Source organism: Lepisosteus oculatus, chromosome 24 (assembly GCF_040954835.1).
Source record: "Lepisosteus oculatus isolate fLepOcu1 chromosome 24, fLepOcu1.hap2, whole genome shotgun sequence".
Taxonomy (NCBI): domain Eukaryota; kingdom Metazoa; phylum Chordata; class Actinopteri; order Semionotiformes; family Lepisosteidae; genus Lepisosteus; species Lepisosteus oculatus.
The window spans coordinates 3,595,232-3,618,784 of NC_090719.1; the positions used below are offsets into that span (position 1 = coordinate 3,595,232).

The 23,553-nt window shown below is 45.6% G+C and overlaps 1 protein-coding gene across 6 annotated transcripts in view; it reads right to left on the reverse strand.

Annotated features, from left to right (window-relative positions):
• Positions 1–23,553, reverse strand: part of sardh (sarcosine dehydrogenase) — a 135,138-nt gene that overhangs the window by 94,461 nt on the left and 17,124 nt on the right. For all 6 annotated transcript variants that reach the window (XM_069183264.1, XM_069183262.1, XM_069183260.1 and 3 more), the window contains exons 8-10: positions 22,209–22,338; positions 12,593–12,679; positions 4,981–5,071 (exon numbers count right to left, since the gene is read on the reverse strand). In XM_069183264.1, coding sequence (XP_069039365.1) covers positions 4,981–5,071; positions 12,593–12,679; positions 22,209–22,338 — 308 coding nt within the window. The remainder of the gene's footprint in view (positions 1–4,980; positions 5,072–12,592; positions 12,680–22,208; positions 22,339–23,553) is intronic.

Genomic DNA, 23,553 nt, shown 5'->3' on the forward strand with positions numbered 1-23,553 from the left:
CAGCAATGACCCAGAAATTCCAGGAAATCTGTGAGTTTTAATTCATCTAGGGGACGTCAATGTGTGTGAATCTCCAAGAGGAAATGTTAAAAATGCAGCCAGGTGACGGGTACTTGTACTCGAAAGGAAGGAGCTTCTCGAAAGGCATCAAAAATTAAACAAAATGCATTTTTGATCAGTAAAAGAAAGACAGCAACCCCAGATCTGCACATTACTCATAAGCCCTTCTCTTTACCTCCAAGATCCCTCCCTTATGAGAGCCAAATCTCACAAGCGGCTGGAGTATCATCTTATTTAGTTTCAGCTGATAATCGAACCCTTGTTTCCAGTTTGATAAAGCACTCAGCCATGGCAAAGTCATGTCATTTGCCAAACCGCTCTATACCATACGGTGTCGAGGGAAGCCATCACCGGCTAGCAACGAGCACAAGGCAGGGTACATCCTGGACAGGACGCCAGTCCATCGCAGGGCCAGTGCAAGCCGATCATACATGGGGACAATTTGGAGGCCACGGTAAAGGCAGAGGGGGGAAATTTGGCCTGGACATCGGGATAACTCCCTACTCTTCTCCAGAAATGCCTAGGGATCTTTAATGACCCCTGAGAGTCAGGACCTCGGTTTAACATCTCATCCGAAAGACAGCACCCACTACAGTATAGTATCCCCTCCACTATACTGGGGCATGAGGACCCACACAGACTGCAGGGTGAGCGCCCCCCACTGGTCCCACTAACGGCTCTTCCAGCAGCAGCCTTAGTTTTCCCCAGGAGGTCTCCCATCCAGGTACTGACCAGGCCCACACCTGCTGAGCTCCAGTGGGTAGCCAGTTGAGAGCTGCAGGGTGATATGGCTACCGCCCGGCCATGTCAAAGTGCTTTATGAAATTGGCCCAGGCCGTCACAAAACTGCCAGGGAACAGAACATTTGAGAGTTTTTTTTTTTGCCTCCTCTCGAAGAGTTTTGGAAACCACACGTGGAGACCGAAATAGCACGGCAGATTCTGTGCCGGTGAAAAATGTCACTTGGGTGGGGGGAAAAAAAAAGACTTTTTACTGAAGCCAATATAGACGTGTATTGTGCTGCGCGTTGGAGGATAGACTGTCAGAGCTACATCCACCAAAATCCTCATTACATCCTAGCACAATTTCAACCCCTCACTATACAGAGGGACAGATCGGAAAGGGGGGAGTGAATATTTCAAAGTTAACATCTCCGACCTGGCCCGAACTGTCACAAAACCACAAGGGAACAGAAGTTTTATGAAGCCTGTCTGTGAGCCGTCCATGTAACAAGGGATAAGATACAGCTCGTTTGTGTGTTTCTCCAGGATGTCAGACAGAGCCCCCCTGTCGCACACAACCTCTTGCTCATCGTGTCCTTCCCCCCCTCCTCTTTCTTTCCAGTTCACCACACTCATTCAAGGTCCTTATTTCAAGGAGATAACATGTTTTTTTTTTTCTTCCTTCACTTCCACACACTTGCAGACAGAAATAGCCCGGCAGATTCTATACCACTGGAAAAAAAAAAGCAGCAGCCTGCAAAATACCTCCTGGCTAATTCTGTGCACAACATGCGGGGAACAGATAGCAAAGGCCGACGCAGTCGATCTGAGCTGCCGTGTCTTGAGACAGTGACAGGAGGCCCATCACAGTCTCCCACCTCCTGTAACGTGAAGATATTATTCCACCTACGTCCTGCCTGCTCAGCTACTGCCTGCTCTCATGAGCTTGGGAGTATCATTTATCTGCACACTTTTCGCAAACAAAAAATGAGAGCAGGGAATTTCACTCCTTGCTTTCTGAATAGGTGCCTGACAAATCTTATCGGCCGAAATCGGGGGTATCCACCCTGAGCTTAAGGTTTTGCCGATGACCGATGTGCCGTACAAGATTAAGATCGCTTTATCGGCCATATATAATTTCTTGCATTAGAATTCATCTTTTCGCAGACCCCAGCTTGCTCTCCATGAGACACAGACAGGGAGAGAAGCTGGGGGTCAGAGCGCAGGGTCAGCCATTGTACAGCACCCCTGGAGCAGTTGGGGTGAGGGGCCTTGCTCAGGGGCCCAACAGAGTAGGATTCCTCTGCCGGCCGCAGGATTTGAACCGGCAACCTTCCAGCCACAGGCACAGATCCTGAGCCACAGAGCCACCTCTCTGTCCCACAAATGGTCCCTTCCAAAACAAAGTGCTTAGAGATAGTACTAGTACATAATTAGGAGAAATGATTATTATTCCTATTTAAAAGACCTTTTCAGGGATGACATGCAGTATGAGTGAGGTGGTTAGTACTGTTGTCCTCCAGCTCCAGGGTTCCTGGCTCACTTCCTGGCCTGGGTGTCTGTGTGGTGTCTCACTGGCCTCCCTGGTTGCATGGCTTTCCTGTTGGCATTCCAGCTTCCACCTACCTTCCTAAGAGCCTGCAAGATAGGGCACACTGACTCTTACTGCCCCTACCCATCTGGTCCCCACAAGGGAAACAAAAACGGACAGCCCACCTCCTTATTCCCTCCTCTCAGGAACGGGAGGAACTTTGCCCACAGCATTGAGCACACCTGCCTGCTTTATCACAGTAACACCTGCTGGACTATGGCCCCACAGGGTCAGGACAGGAGGGCCCTAATCGAACTCACTCCTTGGAGCGAGGCATTTTTATCACCTCATCGAGCCATTTACAGCCTAAACCTATCTCTTCACAATCCAGGATTTACTTAGTTACTTACACCTTTATAGCACTTTTCTGGACACTCCACTCAAAGCGCTTTACAGGTCATGGGGAATCCCACTACCAACACCAATGTGCAGCCCCACCTGGATGATGCGACGGCAGCCATAGTGCACCAGTACACTCCCCACACACCAGCTCTCAGTGGGGAGGAGAGCAGAGTAATGAAGCCAGTTCAGAGATGGGGATTATTAGGAGGCCATGATTGGTAAAGGCTAATAGGAATGCCAGGACGCCGGGGTTACACCCCTACTCTTTTCAAGAAACGTCCTGGGATTTTTAATGACCACAGAGAGTCAGGGTCTCAGTTTTACGTCTCATCTGAAGGACGGCGCCTTTTTACAGTATAGTGTCCCCGTCACTATACTGGGGCACTAGGACACACATACACCGCAGGGTGAGCGCCCCCTACTGGCCCCACTTACACTTCTTCCAGAAGCAGCCTTAGCTTTCCCAGGCAGTCTCCCATCCAGGTACTGACCAGGCTCGTGCTTGCTGAGCTCCAGCCAGTTGTGAGCTGCAGGGTGATACAGCTACCGGCAGGATGTAAGCAAGCTTTGTTGTTTTCTGAACCTGCCTGTCATTAAACTTGAGGCTTTGTGGCAGGAGTGCTGTTGTCAAAAGTGGCTGCTCAGTCAGTCGATACCGACGCCCCATAAGACATGCCCGCCGGCAGTCAGCATTTAAAAGGTAAGAAGAAAAAGAAAAAAAATCATTATATAACATTTGGAAGTTACATAAGCTTATATTTGGCTCATTCCACTAATGGTTTATCTTTAGAAACCCAGTTTAGCATCTCGCACACCGCTAGCTGTGTAAAAGCTTCGCTTGCTGTTCACCAGCTAAGTGGGTGTTGTAAAGCACTGGTGATTAATATAAATCGGCTACAGATCATACCTGCAAAGACAGGAAAAACAATGACTACCTACAGAAGACACTATAGACAAGCACCGGGCTAGGAGGTGGAGGGGTTCAGACTGCCAAAGCCACATACTTCAGACACCCTATTAGGTTTTTGTCAAATCTGAGCTCGCCTGAACAGAGAACAGGTTGGAAAAATTTCAAATTTAAAAGCAGCAGCAAATCAATCTCATCAGTTTCCTTATTACTGTTAAAAACAGCCTATCAATGGCATCATTAATTAATTATAACCTAATTAACTAACTATTAATGGCAACACTTAGCTAACAGATCAACGTTCAGATCGAGCCACTGTCCCCATGATCCAATGAGCAGGTTATAGAAACCACAGTCTTACACCAACCCCCACCCCAAGCATCACTTTAAATCAGTAGCTTATTTATCTCAACTGCACCTGCAGGAGGCTATTGAACATCTTTGCTGTAGACACTCCCTCCTTCAGCAATCGAACATCTTGCCGAGCGATCCCAATTTTCCCTACCGATACAGTTCTATCATACCAATGCGATTTCCAGTGGAGGAAATGGTCAGCTCACGAGGTTGAAAGTGTAAAAACGTGCAGCCGATGGGTAAATTACTCAGAAAGTGGGCAACAGCAAGAATTCAAATTCACTTTCACAGGTTGTGCTATTATTGCTATAAGGTAAAGGAAATTAGTGTATGGCAATGCTATAAAAGGTAAGACTTATGTAATAGTGTGTATTGCAGCAATTTCAAATTCATTTTGTTAAGCCTTTACGTGTCAAGTGGACTTTCGCCATAAGCCTGTCAAATACAAAATTGTCAGGATCGGCCACATAGATGATATAATTAATCGACAAACTACAAATCGCTGTCGGGAAGATGTATCCACCTGGCAAAAAAAAATGCGGAAAATGCGTCCTTTAGAGCGACAAATCCAAAGCGCTAGCTCAAAGGAGCAAGTAAGCCTTCAAAACCTTCTTCGGCTTGACACCTGAAGAAGGCTCCACAGCCGAAACGTGCGGTTTCTTTTCTTCTCTTTTCAGCAGGGGATTAAACCGTGACTTGCTCATTTGCTGCCTTCGTTAAGGTTTTCCATACAAAAAAAAGTATTTATAAGCTTAACTGAAGAATGTGACAGTTACATGACTAGATAAAATACTATAAAGGATTTCATTTAAAAATACAGGAAGATATTCTGTACAATATAAAACACAGGCAATTCCAAAATGAGAGATGACATGACGCAGCTCCCTATTGGTTCTTTAAGGCATGGAAGTGCATGACCTTAAAGGCACGGCACACTCTCAGGCTGCTCATCCGCGTTATACCCCGACTCGTTCCAAGCCTCTCCGGGTGGAAAACCGCAGTACCTGATGTCATATCCATACATGTCCTTCTCCGGCCTGCCGTGAATGATCCAGTGAGCCAGCTCTTTCCCACAGCCTCCTCCGAGCATCATTCCTGAGGGGAAGAGACGGGACTGTCGGTCAGTCTGACCTCAACGCCTTGCTCCACACTCTGGCATTCCATCCTAACCTCAAGACCTTTCCAAGTCACTTTGTGAGGATCACGTTCGCCAGCAGCCATATCACCCTGCAAATTACAACTGGCAGCCCCATTGAAGCTCAGCAGGTGGGAGCCTGGCCAGTACCTGGATGGGAGACCTCCTGGGAAAGCTAAGGTTGATGCTGGAAGACGTAAAACCGAGGTCCTGTCTCACTGTGGTCATTAACAATCCCGGGGTGTTTCTCGAAAAGAGTAGGGTTGTAACCCCAGTGTCCTGAACAAACTTGCCATTGGCCTTTACCCATCACAGCCTCCTAATAATCCCCATCTCTGAACTGGCTTCATCACTCTGCTCTCCTCCCCACTGAGAGCTGGTGTGTGGGGAGTGTACTGGCGCACTCTGGCTGCCGTCTCATCATCCAGGTGGGGCTGCACATTGGTGGTGGTAGTGGGATTCTTTGAGTGGAGAGTCCAGAAAGGCGCCATATAAGTGTAAGGAATTATTATTAATAATCATATTACAGAGGAACTCCCACAAGTGGCAAATACAAAATGGAATTATTGCATTGTGAGGAAGAAACAAGGGAGAAAACTGAGAAAAGAGGTTGTCCATCTGACTAAGACCAGTGTTGACCTGGCTGTTAGGGAAACCTGCTTTGGTGAAAAAGCTGGTGTCAATCACAGCTCTCTGGGACGGAAGGTGAGAGTTTAACTGGCAGAGAAGAGATACATGCAGAAGCAAAGCTTTCTGCCAACAAACTCAAAAGAAGAGAAAGGAGTCAAGGTGAGGGTACGACCAGGGTCTTGAGAAACAAGCTCTGGTAAAGACTGGAACAAGGGCTCAGGGTGTTCGTACAACCAGCTTGTGACAGAAAGTTCTCACAATAAGAAGAGAAATCTCCTTACCTCCAGGGGACACACTCAAGAATAGGCATTACAGAGTACCTCAGGGCACAGAGTTAGGGAAGATAAAACACATAAGAAAACCAACTGAGGAACTAAAACTTTTTTTGAAAGAAACATGCAAGACAACCCACTAGTCCAAGATGGCCAGAGTTTCACAATTATGCAGTATCCAGTATATATAGATCACTATTTTTATTATCCAGTGACCAATACATCTGTTTAACCAGCCGATTTCAGGTACTAAGATCGAGGTCTCCAGCCGGCTTGCTCCTGGGGATTGGGGATCAAGGATCAAATCCTGGGAGGGATAATTTAAATAAGCTAATGAAACCTAACACGTAGAATCGCCATGCCAACAAAAGGAAAACATGCATGCTCCACACAGACAGGCACACAAGGATGGTGTCAGTCCCTGGACCAGTGAAAGCAATCCACAATACCGCCGATGAACACGTGTCATTTAAAACATTTTTCCCCACTTCTTAATAACATCGCCAGCACAGTATTGTTTGTGCTTTTTGCCATTCCTTCCAAAAGAAACTGCACCTAACTTTAAATTTAATGTGAAAAAACTACACTTAAATTACTAGTACTCATATTTTTAGGAATAGTTATCAAGAACACTTTTTCACCTAGGAAAGCCAGAAAAAGCCAGAGGTAGCTGGCAGTGTTATCTACCTACATTTTTTAATTGAACTTTCACATTTCAGGATTGACAGTGACCTATGACCTATTTCCATCAATTGACCATCAAATCCACTGCTGTTTAAAATCTTCTAATGCCATTGCCTAATTCTAACTTATTATTTCTTGTGTTTTTTTTTTGTTTAATCAATAATAAAAAAACAAGCTTTTCGTTCTTTATAACGGAATGCTCGACCTGCCTTCAAAACCCTAATCAACAGCCAATGAGACAGATGCGTTTCATTTCTTGTGCGAATTAAACCATACATACTGTACCGTACTATACAGCTTCCTTTCAGGAGCAAATGTGTTGGGAGCGTTTCTGCTGCATTGCTTGCATGACGATTGAAGTGAATTAGGCTTGGTTTCTGGAAGCCTGCATTGCATGTGAAATGAAATGGAAAATATCTGTTGGGCAATGAGCATCCGTGAGAAATAAGGAGAGAATTAATCACAAATGCAGGTGTTTGAATTGGGTGACCACCTAAAGGACATGAACAACAAATCTGATGATCTGTATTTCTGATTTTCTAAAAGTCTAAGCATATTCAGAGACTAGGGGGTTTTGCCTAGCCTTTTAGTCTCCGAGTCAAGGAACTGTTCCAGAAATAACAGGTGTAGAAAACTGCAGGTCTTCACACCTTACTGCAGGATGTGCACAGAGGACACAAAGAAGCCAGATCCATTCCATTAACAAACATGATGGTGCAACATTACATTATGTCCCCCAGACACCTCCTCTCTTTAGAACTGTGAAAATTACTTCCAGAAGCGCTGCTTGCTGAAGCCACCGTAGACAATGGGTCTAAAAATAATTCCAAAAGGTCTAATCAAACCAGGCAGTTTACACCTCAAAAATATTAACAAATATATTTCTATTTCTGCTTCTAATCCAGCTGTCATCAGTACCCCCTATCTTTGAAACAATAAACCATTCTGCTCTTGCGTGCTCCACACAATGTTACACTACCAGCTGATTTAAGCAGAATTATATTCCCACGTGTAAGACTAAGGATGAACAATGACTTTTCAATGTACCAATAGAGGCCATCTTTGGATGCATATAAGTACACAACCAAGCCACAAAGCAAAGACTCCCAGCAGTAAAACAGCACTGGAGAGCTCATTGATAAACACTCCGCATTGCAAAACGACAAATTAGGCACAACATGAGTCGTAGGAGGAACGGCAATGTGGGAAAAAAAAAGGTGACAGGGCAGGTGAAGCTGGTCTGCAAACGTGCGTTTCCAGACACTTTGCCAAATTTCGGTTGACCGAGTGCTTCCTGTTTTCAGTCCCCCTTTCTCTCCACGCATCTCCTTCTGGCCGGCGCAGAACGTCTCTGCTCCTCTCAGACGGAGACAAAATTCGCCCCCGAGATGTTTCGAAAGGTCTGTAAGGGCAGACTGACAGATGCCCAGCAACGGAGCCCACTGAAGCAGGAGAAAGACATTTCGAGTAATATGTCTTATGGCACCGCAGGAAATGAATAATTAGACAGGGAGAGATGAGGACAAGTTCACCAAGTGAAACAAGACGCACAATAAAATGCAGCCACATCCCACTTGAGTTTGCCATGAGCAGTGTGGGCCTTTCAGAAATGTATTTATAGCTTTGCAAAAATGCAGGGGGGGAGAGGCTCATTAAAACGGCCGAGGTTATATAATTTTCTTGCTTAATTAAAATTGAAGGGTCCCACTATCACTTCAGTCTGCTTCCTTGCACTTCGGTAGCCTTTAACATTGCACCAGGGATATATTAACCATACTGTATAAATACCAGATCTGTTTTAGAAGCAAATTCAGGCCGCCAGCTACAAGCCTTTAAAACTAGCGGGCAGATTAGGGTTACAACCCAACTGACACCCACTGAAAATCCGCGGACAGGGCAGATGTTTAGGCGAGACTGCACAGGCTGTTTAGAAACGGGCAGCTATTTGCGTTGGCTGTTATAAGTGTGACCAAAGTCGGGAGTTCTAGAGACTCCAGAGCTTTGGCAACCGTTTAAGGCTCCTGGCAGATCAACGCCTCTCCGCTATCGGGGGCTGTCCAAAAGCACGGCGATTTCAAGGCGGCCTACGCAGAACGGCAGAGCTGGGATTAGAATGAGTAATTCCGCTACAGGGAATGAGAGTGAAGTGAGTGGGCAGCAGGAGGAGGAGTGGAAGCTGGATGACAGATGAACGTGTTTTTTTTTTGTCCTGCTCTTTTACGAGAGCGGCAGTGGAGATGCCACACACGTTCAGAAAGCCAAGGCAGCTGCCCCCTCCTACCCACCTCCAGAGCCTGTGGCAGGAGTTGGAGTTGGAGTTGGGTGGGGGGGGAGGGAGGGATATGGGAGTCATGGCAGTAAAACTGAGTTGACTGAAAATTAAGGCTTGGAAAAGGGGGGGATGTACTGGAACTGGTAAGTCTTGGTTTTACAAAAGGAGACGAAACCCTCCCCCCTGAACGAAACATAATCCAAAACCATACCATACGACTCATCCCCTTATCCTTAGAGTCTAAACTGCACTAAAAATGAAAGTACCAGCTCTAATTGAACACCTTTTTCATTTTTCTCTACATGGATCTCCGCACCGGATGCTAGTGACGGCTGCGTCCGATTCAAGCCACGCTGGACAGACATTTTTAGCACCACAGAAATGAGGGGGGTGATGGTGATGGAGGGGTGGGGGGGGGCAGTTTTGCTTCACCTTTTCGGAAAGCAAAAAACTATCCAACTGCAAAGGGAGACAGACAGGCAGCGACACAGCTGCGGGAAGCCGAAAATAGACACAAACTCTCTCGAATATTCAGACTCGGCAGAAGCTTCTGTTGGATTGCTCATCGTTGATGTGGGGCTGTCCCCCTGGTGCAGTTGTGTGTGTGTGTGTGTGTGTGTGTGTGTCGAGTGCAGTGAGCTGTTTCCCTCCCCTGCGCTGTCATTCTGTCTCAGTGACCCTCTCCCCACACATGGCCTGCCCACCTCCAGCTACAGATCTGCCGGCCTTGTCCGGTCCATCACTTCAGCTGCACGCTTGGCCGGAACTGAACCGTTTTCGGGATGAAGGCAAAGACAAAAAATGCAGAATTCAGGCCGGAAAAGCAGCTCCACTCCTGTGCCTCAGTGTTTGGAATGAGCCGACAAATTCACACTGGTAGCCAATTTCCTGCCAAGAGTAACCTTCAGAGCAGGGGTGTCTAGTTCTGGTCCTGAAGGGCCAGTGTTTCTGCAGGTTCTCCAAGTCTCTGAAAGCAGCAGCACATGGAGAGCTGGGAAAAGCTGTTCAACTGGTCCAGTTAAGCCAGTAAGGAGCTGATGGAGGTCATTAAGAGCCAAGCTGGAATGAAACCCTGCAGGATTGGACGAGCTTGCATCAAAACTATGCTATTAAAAGGAGCACAACAACCTAGCTTAAATATCCTCAGCTCCAAGAGCAACAGACACAGCTGCAGGTCTGAGCTCCTGGTCAGAAGCTGTAGCAAGAGGCTGATGAGTTCTAGAGATCTTCACAAATACAGGACAACTACAACAGGCGTAGACAGAGCATGGAAGTCTATAGACAAATTCCTAAAACAAGAAATTGTATATGGTCAATAAAGTGATCTTATAAGGGCACCATTCAGTCCATCTAGTTAAAGAGCTAACTGATCCTGAGATCTCATCCAGCTGTTTCAATCAAAGAAGGAGCCAGGGGACTGGCTTCAACAGCATGGCTGGGCAGCTTGTTCCACACCCCCACCACCCTTTGTGCAAATAAGTGCTTTTTGTTCTCGGTTTCAAATGCTACTTCCAAGCTGGTTCAAGAACACGAGGAGGGGGCTGTGTAAGAGTACAAGGCGTTTGTTCATAAGAACATGAGAACGGAGTTCATATGGACATAAGAAAGGAAGATCTGGGAGTCACTTCCCCTCATGCAAGAGCTGTGCCATGTGGCACCAACAAGAATAAAAGCAAGATCCTTCACAGTGAAAGTCCGAGTGTCTCTGGTGCTCGTGAAGAGTTCTGCAGAGCTACACATTCTCCTGTTTAGACTGTCCTTGGGAAAGTCCAGAATTTGAAGATTCCACTCAGATTTATAGCCTTGTGCTCCAAAAACTATTCTGCCTGATAGAATCAGAACTGTGTTTACTGTACCTTTTCATCACAAATTCCTACTTTTTACAAAAATCACTTTAATTTGCAACCTTGTAAATTATGAGAATCTCTAAGAAAATGTGCCATTTCATAAAATCTAGTTCTAAACTATTTTTTCCTCAGGGCGTGGTTAAAAAGCTTTCTCTCAAAGTACTTTCTCTACTCAGAGAAGGACCAATCCCCGTCGAAGAAAAGATCCCGAGTCCATTTCCGGCGCACAATATCACTCATATCTGCCGTTTAAACATTTATATGATCACACGTGTCATGTAACAGTTAATCTAAGAGGCTTCAAGGATAACCAAGAAGTCAGCGTTTCAACCTCTGAACCAGAAAGAAATCAAATGCAAAATTCATGAAATGCTTTTTAATGGCGAAGCTCGTCAAGCGCAGACATTAATACCAAGTACTTAAAAGTGTCAAAATCAGGGCAGAAAAACATAATTCCTCCAAGTGCAGCGTTACGGCGATCTCCCAACTTGTTTAACGGATCTTTGACGTTTTTCCCCCCAAAGAGAGAGAAAATACCGAAGGCAAGGTCTTCAGTAACAACAAAGCGCCGCTTCTGCATCGGTTCTCTGCACGTCTCAATCATCCAACATGCTCCAGCGATCTGCATTCCAAGGTGGTGTTTTTACAGTTTGCCAACGAGCCTTTTGTTCCTAAGCCTTGTGGGACTGTTTCTGGCAATCCAGAGTCCAGAACGCTCTGTCATTTGTGCTTGGGTACAATAGGGTCCCTAACTGATCCTAGGGCTCACTGGACTCTTATCTCAAGAGCCATGAAAGCAACAGTATTCTCCAGGGACTCTACTAATTAAAGGGTTATGAAAAAGTGCAGACTACACTGGGTTTAGCTCTTCAAGTTCAAGTTTATTGTCATTATACTCATATACGGGTATATGGTATAACGAAATGCTATTTAGCTAGCTCTCAGACGATACGTAGTACAAAAAAAACAATACAATTGTATAATAAAAGAAAGACAGAGACAACAGGCAGCGTGCAAAAACAACATCAGATGTGCAAAAACATGCATCAACAGAATGAAAAGGATAGAAATTATGAGGAGTGAGCTTTTTGGCCTGTGAGGTAGAGGTAGATTCCAACGTGTGTTTGAGTTTTTGGTAAGAAAGAAGGCACCGTGAGGTTCAGATCCTAGGTGAGAGAGGCTGGGAGTTTAATAGTTTGACAGTGCGGGGGTAAAAACTGTCTCTGAGTCTGGTAGTCCAAGCTAGCTGGGGTGTGTGGTGTCTTTGATGATGCTTAGAGCTTTCCTCAAGCACCGTCTGTCATAAATACTGTAGCATTTTACCATCTCTTGGCTTGATTGTTGCAACTGCTTCTTAATTTTCCTCATTGCATCGGTATCCTGCCCTTTCCAACTCATTCACAAATTTGTATATCTGTGAACATATTTCACATAATTTGCCTCTTCCCCAACATCTCTCTCTCTGTCTCACTTGTTGATGGCTGCTAGGGCACCAGTCCCATAGAAGGACTGTCATTTCCATGAGCCTGCCACTAGGGGACGCCAAAAGGGGGCTTCAAAGAAGACCATCTCCTTTGGCATTTTCCAGGTCAAATAACTGGTATTATTCTTGAACAATGGATCTGGCTTGTGTGCTCCATGTTGTATATAAATTGGGTCACTGGGTGAAGCAGGTAGGAACAGGTTTAAAATTTAATCCGAGTTGTCTGGGAAGCAGATAGTAGAAAAGCAGCTTCCTTTTAAAATAGTTCTCAGAATCAGGCTTCCAATTCTTACCTGCACTGTTGAAACCGCAGCCCAGGAAGAACCCTCTCACTTCTGGGGCCTCGCCCATCAAGGGCTTGTGGTCGGCTGTGAAGGATTCTGGGGGAGAAAAAAAAAAAAGAAAACGTCAAGGTACCATTAACCCTTGGAGTTCCAGTCTCGCTCCTTCACCTTTCTCGAGTTTGGAAGCAAAAAGCCAAATAGGACCTCAATTCTCAAAACGGAAATTCTTATTTTAGTTTTTCAGGTTCGGTTCTGTCAAAGCGGTAATGCTCGAAAACAGCATTACCTAATTTATTTACGTCATTTTTATTCATATCCAGCAACAAGATAATAAATGCACAGATGTCAATCCAATCTTCACGTGTCGCACATGGAACATCCTCTGTTAACTCGAGAGATTAATTTAGAGTACAACCAGCTCAAAAACAAAACTGTTAATGGTGCGTCGCACGTTCTCCAAACTCCAGGACGCAGGGCCATAAAAGTGCACAAAACCCATCAAATAAGAAATCAACGAAGGGAAAAAAGCCCGGATCGAGATGTGTAACACACCTTTTCCATTACTCCTCTGGAGGAAAAAAAAAACCTCCGCAAGCACATCTTTATCTCAGATGGGAGGATAAAAAAAAAACACAAGAGAGGGGAAATTGAATTTACTGGGAAAAGCACATATTTTATTAATCTTGTCTTAAGTGCAACGCAGGGTACTGTCTCGGCTTTCTGATCTCATTCTCCCACCAAATCGCTGCCACCCAGAAGCACAGAAAGCAAGCATAATGTGCTTGGTGTAGCTTTTTAGATGCTTGGGTTAGTCCAGACAACTGAGGAAAACCATGGTCTCTTAAAATAAGGGCTAAAAATGAATGATCAGTTTCTGAATAAATACCATTAACACCCGGGTGTCACATGTAGCCCCTCCAGAATTGATCACATTTGGGTGAGAGCTAGGATTAGGCATCGATTTCAGCATGCACAGGCAACGCATAAGATACCGAGCTGGTGTTCCTTTGCCGCTTTGTCCAAATTTGTTACAAACCTGACAGTTATTTTAGACTGGCCAAAAAAACAAAACAGCGGTCAGATGCACTAGTTAGACCATGTCATTCCTGTGCCACCACGGAGAGGTCAGACGAGTCGGGTGGTATCAACCATGGGAAGAACCATACAAACACCGATCATCCAACATCATCTGACACCAAATCGCAGTACGAGCAATAGAATGGAAATTCAGCAGAGAATGTGGTTCAAGAAGCAGAGCCTTCAACCAGTGGGGGGGTGGGGTCAGAAATAAAAAATATACATCTGCCTAAGCAGTGCTGAGCATTTCCAGTGGCAGGTCTCGTCGGTCAGTGTGAAGAAAACGCTTTGCAAAAGGAGAGCGTCGCCTTCAGTAAGTTGAGCAAGGAACAACAACCCCAGTTCTCTCAACGTTTCACAACACCTACTCCATGAACTCCCCCATCTGACCTCTTCTGCTGCAGGCTTTATCACAACCCCTGCTACTCGGATATGTCATGTCATTTCATCTGCCAAACCGCTTCATACCGTACGGCGTCGCAGGAAGCCGGAGCCTACCCGACAAGCAACGAGCGCAAGGCAGGGTACACCCTGGACAGGACGCCAGTCCATCGCAGGGCCAGTGCAAGCCGATCATACATGGGGACAATCTGGAGGTCACGGTAAAGGCCGTGGGGAGAAATTTGAGCCAGAAACCGGGATAACTCCCTACTCTTCTCAAGAAACACCCAAGGATCTTTAATGACCCCTGAGAGTCAGGACCTTGGTTTAACATCTCATCCGAAAGGCAGCGCCCACTACAGTATAGTGTCCCTGCCACTATACCAGGACCCACACAGACCACAGGGTGAGCGCCCCTGCTGGCCCCACTAACACCTCTTCCAGCAACAACCTCAGTTTTTCCCAGGAGGTCTCCCATCCAGGTACTGACCAGGCTCAAACCTGCTGAGCTTCAGTGGGTAGCCAGTTGAGAGCTGCAGGGTGATATACCTGCTGGCTACTTGAAAATGTTATTAGCATAAATTCCCATATTCTCCTGTTTCACCTATGCCATGCTACAGTACAGCAACAGCAGTACCAATAAAAGTGTTTACTTAAGTAGAAAACTGTACTTTTCCTCCCCCCAAATCAAATCCTCTGTATCTCCCCCCTGCCTTCAGCACCTGGGAATGGGAAGATGGGTTTTCTCGGTCTTTTTCTGGGGAGCAGGTTTGTGAATCTCTGCTGCGGCCCCGTTTCCTCTCGCAGACAAGTCAGTCAGAGCTCTGTGGTGAAAGGGGCCCTGTGTAGCTGTCATGTTCCATTAAGAGGGGCTGAGTGCCCCGGCCTCCTTCCCAGGCAGGGCTGATATAGATCAGACCCCGGAGACTAGCAGCAGCTCTCTCGACTTAAAGGTTCCTCATTCACTTTTAATGGCCCGTCCACCTGCATCGCAGACCAGCAGCCAGGGCAAAAAAAAAAAAAGTCTGCTCGAAATAGACATCGTCTTTTTCTCTTCAGCAGAGGTCTGGAAGAAAAACTGGAAGTTTCTTGCTGCAGGGCCGAAGACAAGAGCCCAAAAGGCAGGGTGGCGCGATCAGGGTTATTTTGAAGATATGCGAGAGCAGGAGGGCAAAAAAAAGAGGTTCTGGGCGACACAAAGTCAAGGGACCGCAGAGCAAAGGCGACCTCGAAGAGGAGGAGGAAGTGCTCGTGACTCTGCTCAAATAAATCAGAGGTCAGCTTCCCAGCAACCTGGTGTTTCTATAGCCGTCTGATGACCTTGTGAGAATCCTGATGGTCCCCAAACTAAAACAGTGACCACGACAAGCATAGATCAGGGTGACGAATGAGGCAGCATCTTTCCCCCACTAGAGGCACGGTCTCTTATTCAAGGGGGAAGGGAGTTCCGAACCTCTGTGCCCTTCAAAATACCGCCCATAAGGTTTACCCTGGAGAGGGATGCCAGGCAGTTCTGAAATTTCAACTGTGGTGTCGCCCGTTTCGCTACTTGTATGCCGTCGAAGAGGTTTAACATTCTTTCACCCGGCCCGACAAAAAAACAGGCTGGCGTGAATAACTGGCAAAGCCTGCTTCACACCACAGGGCACTGTGCTGTTGAATTCTTCAGGATCCACTCCTGGCAGATGCACACACTTAACCACCACTTCACAACGCTGGGGATGCCCTCATAAGACAAGTAGGGAGCTGCTGCAGCATGGGTAGGCTGCCAAGGAACAATTAAAGGTTTATTCTGCGCTGAAAGAAAGGGGAGGGAAAAAAAAGAAAACGTTTTGGCTGTGGAGCCTTCTTCGGGCTTGAAATAAACCTTCACTTGTTCCTCATGATAAGACGTAGTTTTTCCCTGAGCCAAGGTACCTGCGCTATAAATGATTACCGACGCGGGACAGAAACGCCAACCCATCGCAGAGCGCCCAGTTTTCCCAGAAGCCACTCAACCTCCCAGCACGTCTTTGGTCTGAGGGAAGAAAACCGAAGCATTTGGGAGGGGGGGGAACCCCACTCAAGCATGGGGAGAACATGCAAACTCCACACAGGTGGCATCCCAGGCCCAGCTTCAGCCCCAGAATCTCAGCGCTTCGAGGCAGCAATGCTAACTGCTGCACCGCTAGCTGCCCTTATTTAGTATATAATTCACAGATTTGCTTGACTTACTGACTAAACCCTCATGCTGAAGCAAACATCCCTTCGAGATGGCTGCTCGTATCCGTCATGATATGACACCACAATATCACTCAGTGGGTAGGTGGTTTTTCTATGGTTTTAACCACAGCAGAAGTAAAAGCAAAATCACAGTAAATGTGGGAACGTGGCATAAATTCACCATGGCACTGTGAATAAAAGCACGTTAGGCATACCCTCACAGACTGAACACTGAACTTTCCCAGACAGACAACCTCAGTGGACACGTTGGTAAGAAAAACATTTTGCAATTCACCTAACATTCGTGAGCATCCATCAGTCAACAGATACACATGCGCAGCATCAGATACAGACCTATTCAACACCTATTAAACAGTGACCCACAAACCAGAGGAACCAAGTGGTAACTACATGGAAGGGCATTTAAAGCAGAAGACAGGAGGCACTTCTGTACACTAAGAGTTGTGGGAGTGTGGAACAAGCTACACAGCCACGTTCATTACTGAAGCTGGTACTCTGGTGAATGAAAATGATCAAAAGTCTTTTTTTCTTCTAAATACAAATGCTCATTTTCAGCCAAGTCTCCAGCTGACAAGTTCTCGATCTCTTCAAAGCTCTATTACATCAGCGTTGATGTACAGCTTTTACATCTTAAAAGTCTAAGAGGAGAAAAACGCCGTCGACTGTAGCACAGATAGATCAGGTACAGCACGCCTGAGATTGTTGTTAAGAAAAATCCGAGAGCTTGGTGAAAAGCCCCTTACAAATCTGTGGGGCCATCTTTTCTATAAGAACAAGATCACGATTCTGTAATGCTTCTGGGAACTGTCATACTGTGGCAGGATCTTTCATAGTAGAAGTAGTTATAGTTACTTATAGCTTAGCAGTTCTTTAATAATACAGCAGGTAGTGGATGTGTGTTCTTCAGGCCTCTGGGATGTAGCCCAGCACTCCTCTTGGACACATTATTACACTAGCCTGTCAATGGCTTGAATACAGAATGCCCTACAGAATGTAGAAGGCTTCCATCCTAGTTAAGAAAATGAAATAAACCTAGCCTGCTGCAAAGATTTCAAATGTGCAACATGAATTACGGTTATTTATTAAAATAAAAATAATTCATTCCAATGGTGTGTAAGGGCCAACAGCTATATCACCCTGCAGCTCTCAACTGGCTACCCACTGACGCTCAGCAGGGTTGAGGCTGGTCAGTACCTGGTTGTTAGACCTCCTGGGAAGCTATAGTTGCTGCTGGAAGAGGTGGTAGTGGGACTACCCTGAGGCCTGTGTGCATCCTATTGCCCTGGTACAGTGGTGGGGACACTATACTGTAGCAGGCGCCATCTTTCGGATGAGATGTTAAACGGAGGTCCTGACTCTCAGGGGTCAGGAAAGATCCCCGGGCGTTTCTTGAGAAGAGTAGGGAGTTATCCTGGTGTCCGGGCCAAATTTCCCCCCCTCGGCCTTTACCGTGGCCTCCAAATTGTCCCCATGTATGATCGGCTTGCACTGGCCCTGCGATGGACTGGCGTCCTGTCCAGGGTGTACCCTGCCTTGTGCTCGTTGCTTGCCGGGTAGGCTCCGGCTTCCTGCGACACCATACGATATAAAGAGGTTTGACAAATGACATGACATGACCAATGGTGTGTTGTACAACACTTGATTTCACCGTGTATCTGTAACTCATGGCCACCTGATGTACTGTACATCTTTTAACATTGTACACAGGGTTTTGACTTTGAATTTCCCAGTTGCAGAAACAATTTGTGAGCTGATTAACCCCTATCCTATGACAAGGAAAAAGCAAAAGTGTATGTGGGGGGGGGGGTGGGCGGGGAAGGCAGATGTCAGAATGTTCCTTAGCCAGACGGTTTTCTCGGTTTCAGATTTCTGCTGGCACGACAGTTTGACTTCAGGAGCAGCAGCAAGGTAAAAGATGTCACCAGGCCTTTCTGCCCACCTTGTCAGCAGCTTAATGAGCTGAGAACACCACCGTGATCCAGCAGCACATGAAACATGACTTGACATTTTCTTCCAAACTACCCAGAAATCCATTGTGTAAAAATAATGCTTTCTGGTTTCAGACCTGAAATTACTTGCACCTCATTCGCATTGAGTTCTTCGGCCCTGCTTCTTCTGTTGAGAGTTCTTCCATTGTGACAGTACCCTATATGAACCAGATGACTACTGCTATAGAATTCAAATCCACCATCTTGTCCTCATTAACGAGTCAAAGTCTCTTTTCTTCTTGTTCCCCCTAACTTAATCTAACACTAAAAGCAGGAGGCCACAGTCTCGAAAATTATCCTTCTCCTTGACACGTTCCTCGCTTTGCTCAAAAGCACATCTCAAACGTCTGCCTGGACTTTGATGGGTGGCAGAAAGTCAAACGCTCACACAATGCTTTTGTCCCGTGAGCCCGAGATCTAAGGAACTTGACTTTCATCTTTAATCTAGTTCTCTTGACAAGGGGACCACACCTAGATGCAAAGGAGATGTAGGATGAGAATTGTTTTCTTAATAAGGAAAATGGTGAGTCTTGGAATACTGCCCTCCAGCAGAACTGTAACTTTGCTTTAATCCCTGTAAATGCCACATATGAACTATTAACAAAACAACGACAGATGACTTTCATCTGCAAGGAGGAGAGCAACAGGAAAATAATTATTAATATGAATTCCTTACACTTACATAGCGCTCCACTCAAAGCGCTTTACAGGTCACGGGGATCCCACTGCCGCCACCAGAGTGCAACCCCCACCTGGATGATGCGACGGCAGCCAGAGTGAGCCAGTACTCTCCCCACACACCAGCTCTCAGTGGGGAGGAGAGCAGAGTGATGGAGCCAGTTCAGAGATGGGGATTATTAGGAGGCCATGATTGGTAAGGGCTAATGGGAAATTTGGCCAGGACACCGGGGTAACACCCCTACTCTTTTCAAGAAACGCTCTGGGATTTTTAATGACCACAGAGAGTCAGGACCTCGGTTTTATGTCCAAAGGATGGCACCTTTTTACAGTATAGGGTCCCCGTCACGATACTGGGGCATTAGGACCCACAAACTGCAGGGTGAGCGCCCCCTGCTGGCCCCACTAACACCTCTTCCAGCAGCAGCCTTATTTTTTCCCAGGAGGTCTCCCATCCAGGTACTGACCAGGCTCACACCTGCTGAGCTTCAGTGGGCTGCCAGTTGTGAGTTGCAGGGTGATTTGGAGCTGACCAATGTCATGTCACGCGTTACTTGCTAAAAGTATTGGGGAGTGAGTAAGAACCACTAAAACATTCTTGAATGAAACAAAAGTGTTAAACAGCAGCTTCTGTTTGCAGCTTTGTTCCCCCCTTTCTAATTCTAATCCTTTCTAAGAGGATTCTTTTTTTAAAGAGGTTCCTCTTTAAAATTTTTTAAAGAGGAACCAGTAATTCGTTAAATATGCAAACGACACTGTAGCACTGATATCAATGATGTTTAGGGTTGTTTCTCAGTGGTGTCTTGAGATACTGATATCCTGTAGTGTTTCACTAGCCTTTGATCTTTAAAGCCCCTTAGTCTGCTCATTTTAATGCTATTGAACACTGGTATTTCAGACATCACTCAGCTAAGTAAACACAAACTGTGAACAGAAAGACATCCATCAGAGTCTGGAACAAGGTACACAGCTGCGTTGTTGTAGTCAATATCCTGGCTTCTTTAATGAAGCAGCTCGAGGAGATCCTCCAATCAGGATATAAAGCTCTACTTTACACAATGGGTGGTGGGAGCAGGGAACAAGCTATCCACCCACGTTTTTGAAGCCAATATCCTGACTTTAACATTTTTTATTTGTATAATGTAGGAAATTGTTAAAAAAAATACAGGCTATTACCATATGACCTCCATCAAAATTCTAACAATTTGCTAAGATGCATATCAAATTTAGTAGGCTTAGCATTCTGCACTGAAAAAAGTATCAAACTCATATGTAAGCAAATACTATATATATACAGTATGTACACAGTCTATGTTACAGTTCAGTCCACAATAAAAGTCAAACATGTAATTAAATCTTCACTGCTAAAAAATAACTCTGGGCTAAAGAGAATGTCAGCACTACTTAATGTCAAAGAGAGGTTCCTACAAACAGGAAAATTCCCTCCGCTATGAGAAAAAGTCTGGAAACACTGGGCTTCACTGTCCTGGGCACAGACAGTAATTTAATAAGTGTCGGTTCAATGAGGTAAGAAGCTGTTTCATTCGAAAGCCCTTTAGGATGTGTCAAACGCAAATTTAGGAAGAATTTGTGCGCTCCGCTTTATCACTAGAGCAGCTGGAAAAAGCATCCGCCACCACTAGGGACACAGCTTGTCAAGGTAGGGGAGACACCGAGACCTGTGAGAAATTGCTTTCGTCTCTAAGAAGTAAACACACCAAACTACACGGCCTTTGAAACAATACTGTACATCGCAGGTATTGCACTAGAGGCCTGTGCTGAATAAAACCAGCCAGCAGCCATATCACCCTGCACAACTGGCAATCCCACTAAAGCTCAGCAGGTGTGAGCCTGGTCAGTACCTGGATGAGAGACCTGGGAAAAACGAAGGTTGCTGCTGGCAGAGGTGTGAGTGGGACCAGTAGGGGGCGCTCATCCGGTCTGTATGGGTCCTAATGCCCCAGTATAGTGACTGGGACACTGTGCTGTAAAAAAAAGGTGCCGTCCTTCGGATGAGATATTAAACCGAGGTCCTGCCTCACTGTGGTCATTAACAATCCCGGGGTGTTTCTCGAAAAGAGTAGGGTTGTTACCCCAGTGTACTGGACAAATTTGCCATTGGCCTTTACCCATCACAGCCTCCTAATAACTCCCATCTCTGAACTGGCTCCATCACTCCCCACTGAGAGCTGGTGTGTGGGGAGCGGACTGGCGCATCATCCAGGTGGGGCTGCACACTGGTGGCGGTAGTGGGATTCCCCCATTACCTGTAAAGAGTGGAGTGTCCAGAAAAGCTCTCTATAAGTGTAAGGAATTATTATTAACTAGAAAAAGGCTTTGACCAGCCCAAGTCCTGACTGTACTATATACATACATTTGTATCAGCTAGCAAGAACACGCATGCAAAGCACACAGATTGTTGTTCAGCAAGCAGTTGCTCAGAGTAAATATTAAAACCTCTCGAACACTAAAAATGACCAATTCAAGGCGACTCCAGAAAGAAAACCGACATCAATCAAGTTGTTACTTAACGTCAGGTCTGTCATGCCTATCAAGAAGGTAGCGATACAGCACATTTCAGAAAACACCATGTGAGCGATAGGGGGGGGGGGGGGGGGACTCTTTAATTATTTTACAGTCAGACTGTAAAAAAAATAACTGAAGTACCCTGAAAAACAAAGTAAAATATGAATGTAGATGGGCTGTGGTTCTAAAGTGGAATATGTTTATATTTATATACTTATAAATGTATAAATTATACTTAATATTTACAAATTTTAGTGGTTTATGGACTGTTTTTGAGGTCTTTTAGGTACCTATTTTCAAAATACACATTAAGATCATTTACCCTATCCAATAAGCAAAATAATGTATACAGCACACTGGGTACTTATATACTGTACATTTCTTTTTTAAAGGCATTTTGTAAAGGTGAAAATATTTATGATTAAATCTTAAATTCATCTGCCGACAATGGTTTGTTGCAGATCCAAATCTGACAATCACACCCACAACAACTTATTACCTACGCTGGTACTGTATATAACTTAATTTTTTACCTACTGTACAACCTTTCACACTTCCAGGCTAGTACTCAGCGCAGAAGATTTATCTGTGACAGGCTGCGACGATCCAGCTGTGACAGGCACTTTTTTTTTTAGATAAAACTATCCGAGGACGAGCAATCTAAAAAAAATGGACGACTTTCAAAACAACCCCCCGAGGAACAGAAAGAAGAAATTCACCCCCCCACCCCACCCCGCTGGGCTCTCTCGTACCTGGTCCGCACACCGTCGATTTGATCCCAGTACTCTCCAAGGCAGGAATGCGGTTGATGGCTCCTTCGATGTGCTGCATGAAGACGTCCCAGTCCAGATCGAACAAGCTGAAGGCAAATTTATCCGACACCTGCAAGTCAACAGTTCAGTACGTGAACAGAGCAATATTTCTGCGACATCCTTCTTCCAAGTTTAGCTGGCCTGATGTGCTTTCAGATCAATGCCCTAGCTAACCCAGTAAGCACACCCTCAAGTGACACTACGTTTCGGACTGGAAACCAGAGAGTCTCGCACCTTCTGGCTGACAGACCAGTGTTTCCCTCCCCACCCCCATCAAACCAGTCAATCATTCCCCCTCAGGAAGGCCATCCCAGAACAAAAGTAAACTTTTTAATCCTACGCATCTTTAATGTCGGCTATTTTGAGACTGGAAGAAGTTTCATGTTAAATGCAGAGAGCTGGAAATGCATGTTTCCTACAGTCAAGTGACCCGAGCCCTCAAAATTGCTGCTTCACCCATAACAACAACCCTTCACCTGTAAATTAAGAGTCACAGCCTCTCTACCTCGATCCAAGAAACAGGCGAACTGCCAGGATTCTGTAATGAATGGAGTTTTACATGCAAACACAGTGCTACCACAGATCCTTTGCCTTCCTGTCCTGAAATGGATCATCAGGGGCGATAACGAAATACGATGGGTGAGGATGGGATGTTTCTTACCAAGTTTTACCGATTCATTTGTTTTAGGTTTAAGTGTGCCCTTGGCAAACTACACGATACATGCCCCCCCCCACTTCATTCATTCAAAGCCTTATCTCCAACACCTCAGCCATTAGAATCCTGAGATGTCACTTCACATGAGTGATGCTAACAGACTCCTTGAACTGCTTTTCTGCTCTCCCTGACAGTTTTGGCCTACATTGGACCAGTGCAACTGAAGTTTCAGACAAGTGGCAGTTCAATAAATCCCATTAGATATTCTGCGGCTGTTGACAGTTATGCCAGTAAAATCCTGAATGCATAAAAAATTACAACTTGTATGGATACTGTTGAGTGTGGAGATAAAATGTTTAATTGTGAGGCTTGACCTTCTGTAGGTAATCAGTCTAGAGGGCTCTTACTATGCAAGTTCAAAGATACTTTTGCCTCATTTTTTTTTCCAGCTATTGATTCATCTTTATCCAGGGTGAAAAGTCTGATCAAAATGAACGCAATCCCACAAGGCCTTTGGAAGAGATTTGAAAGATGAAAACTAGCTCATCGGGAGAAAGCCTCCATCCAGACCTCAGGACGAGACCGACAGTCGTGAGCATCCATGATGACTCAATACCCCAATTCTGCCAC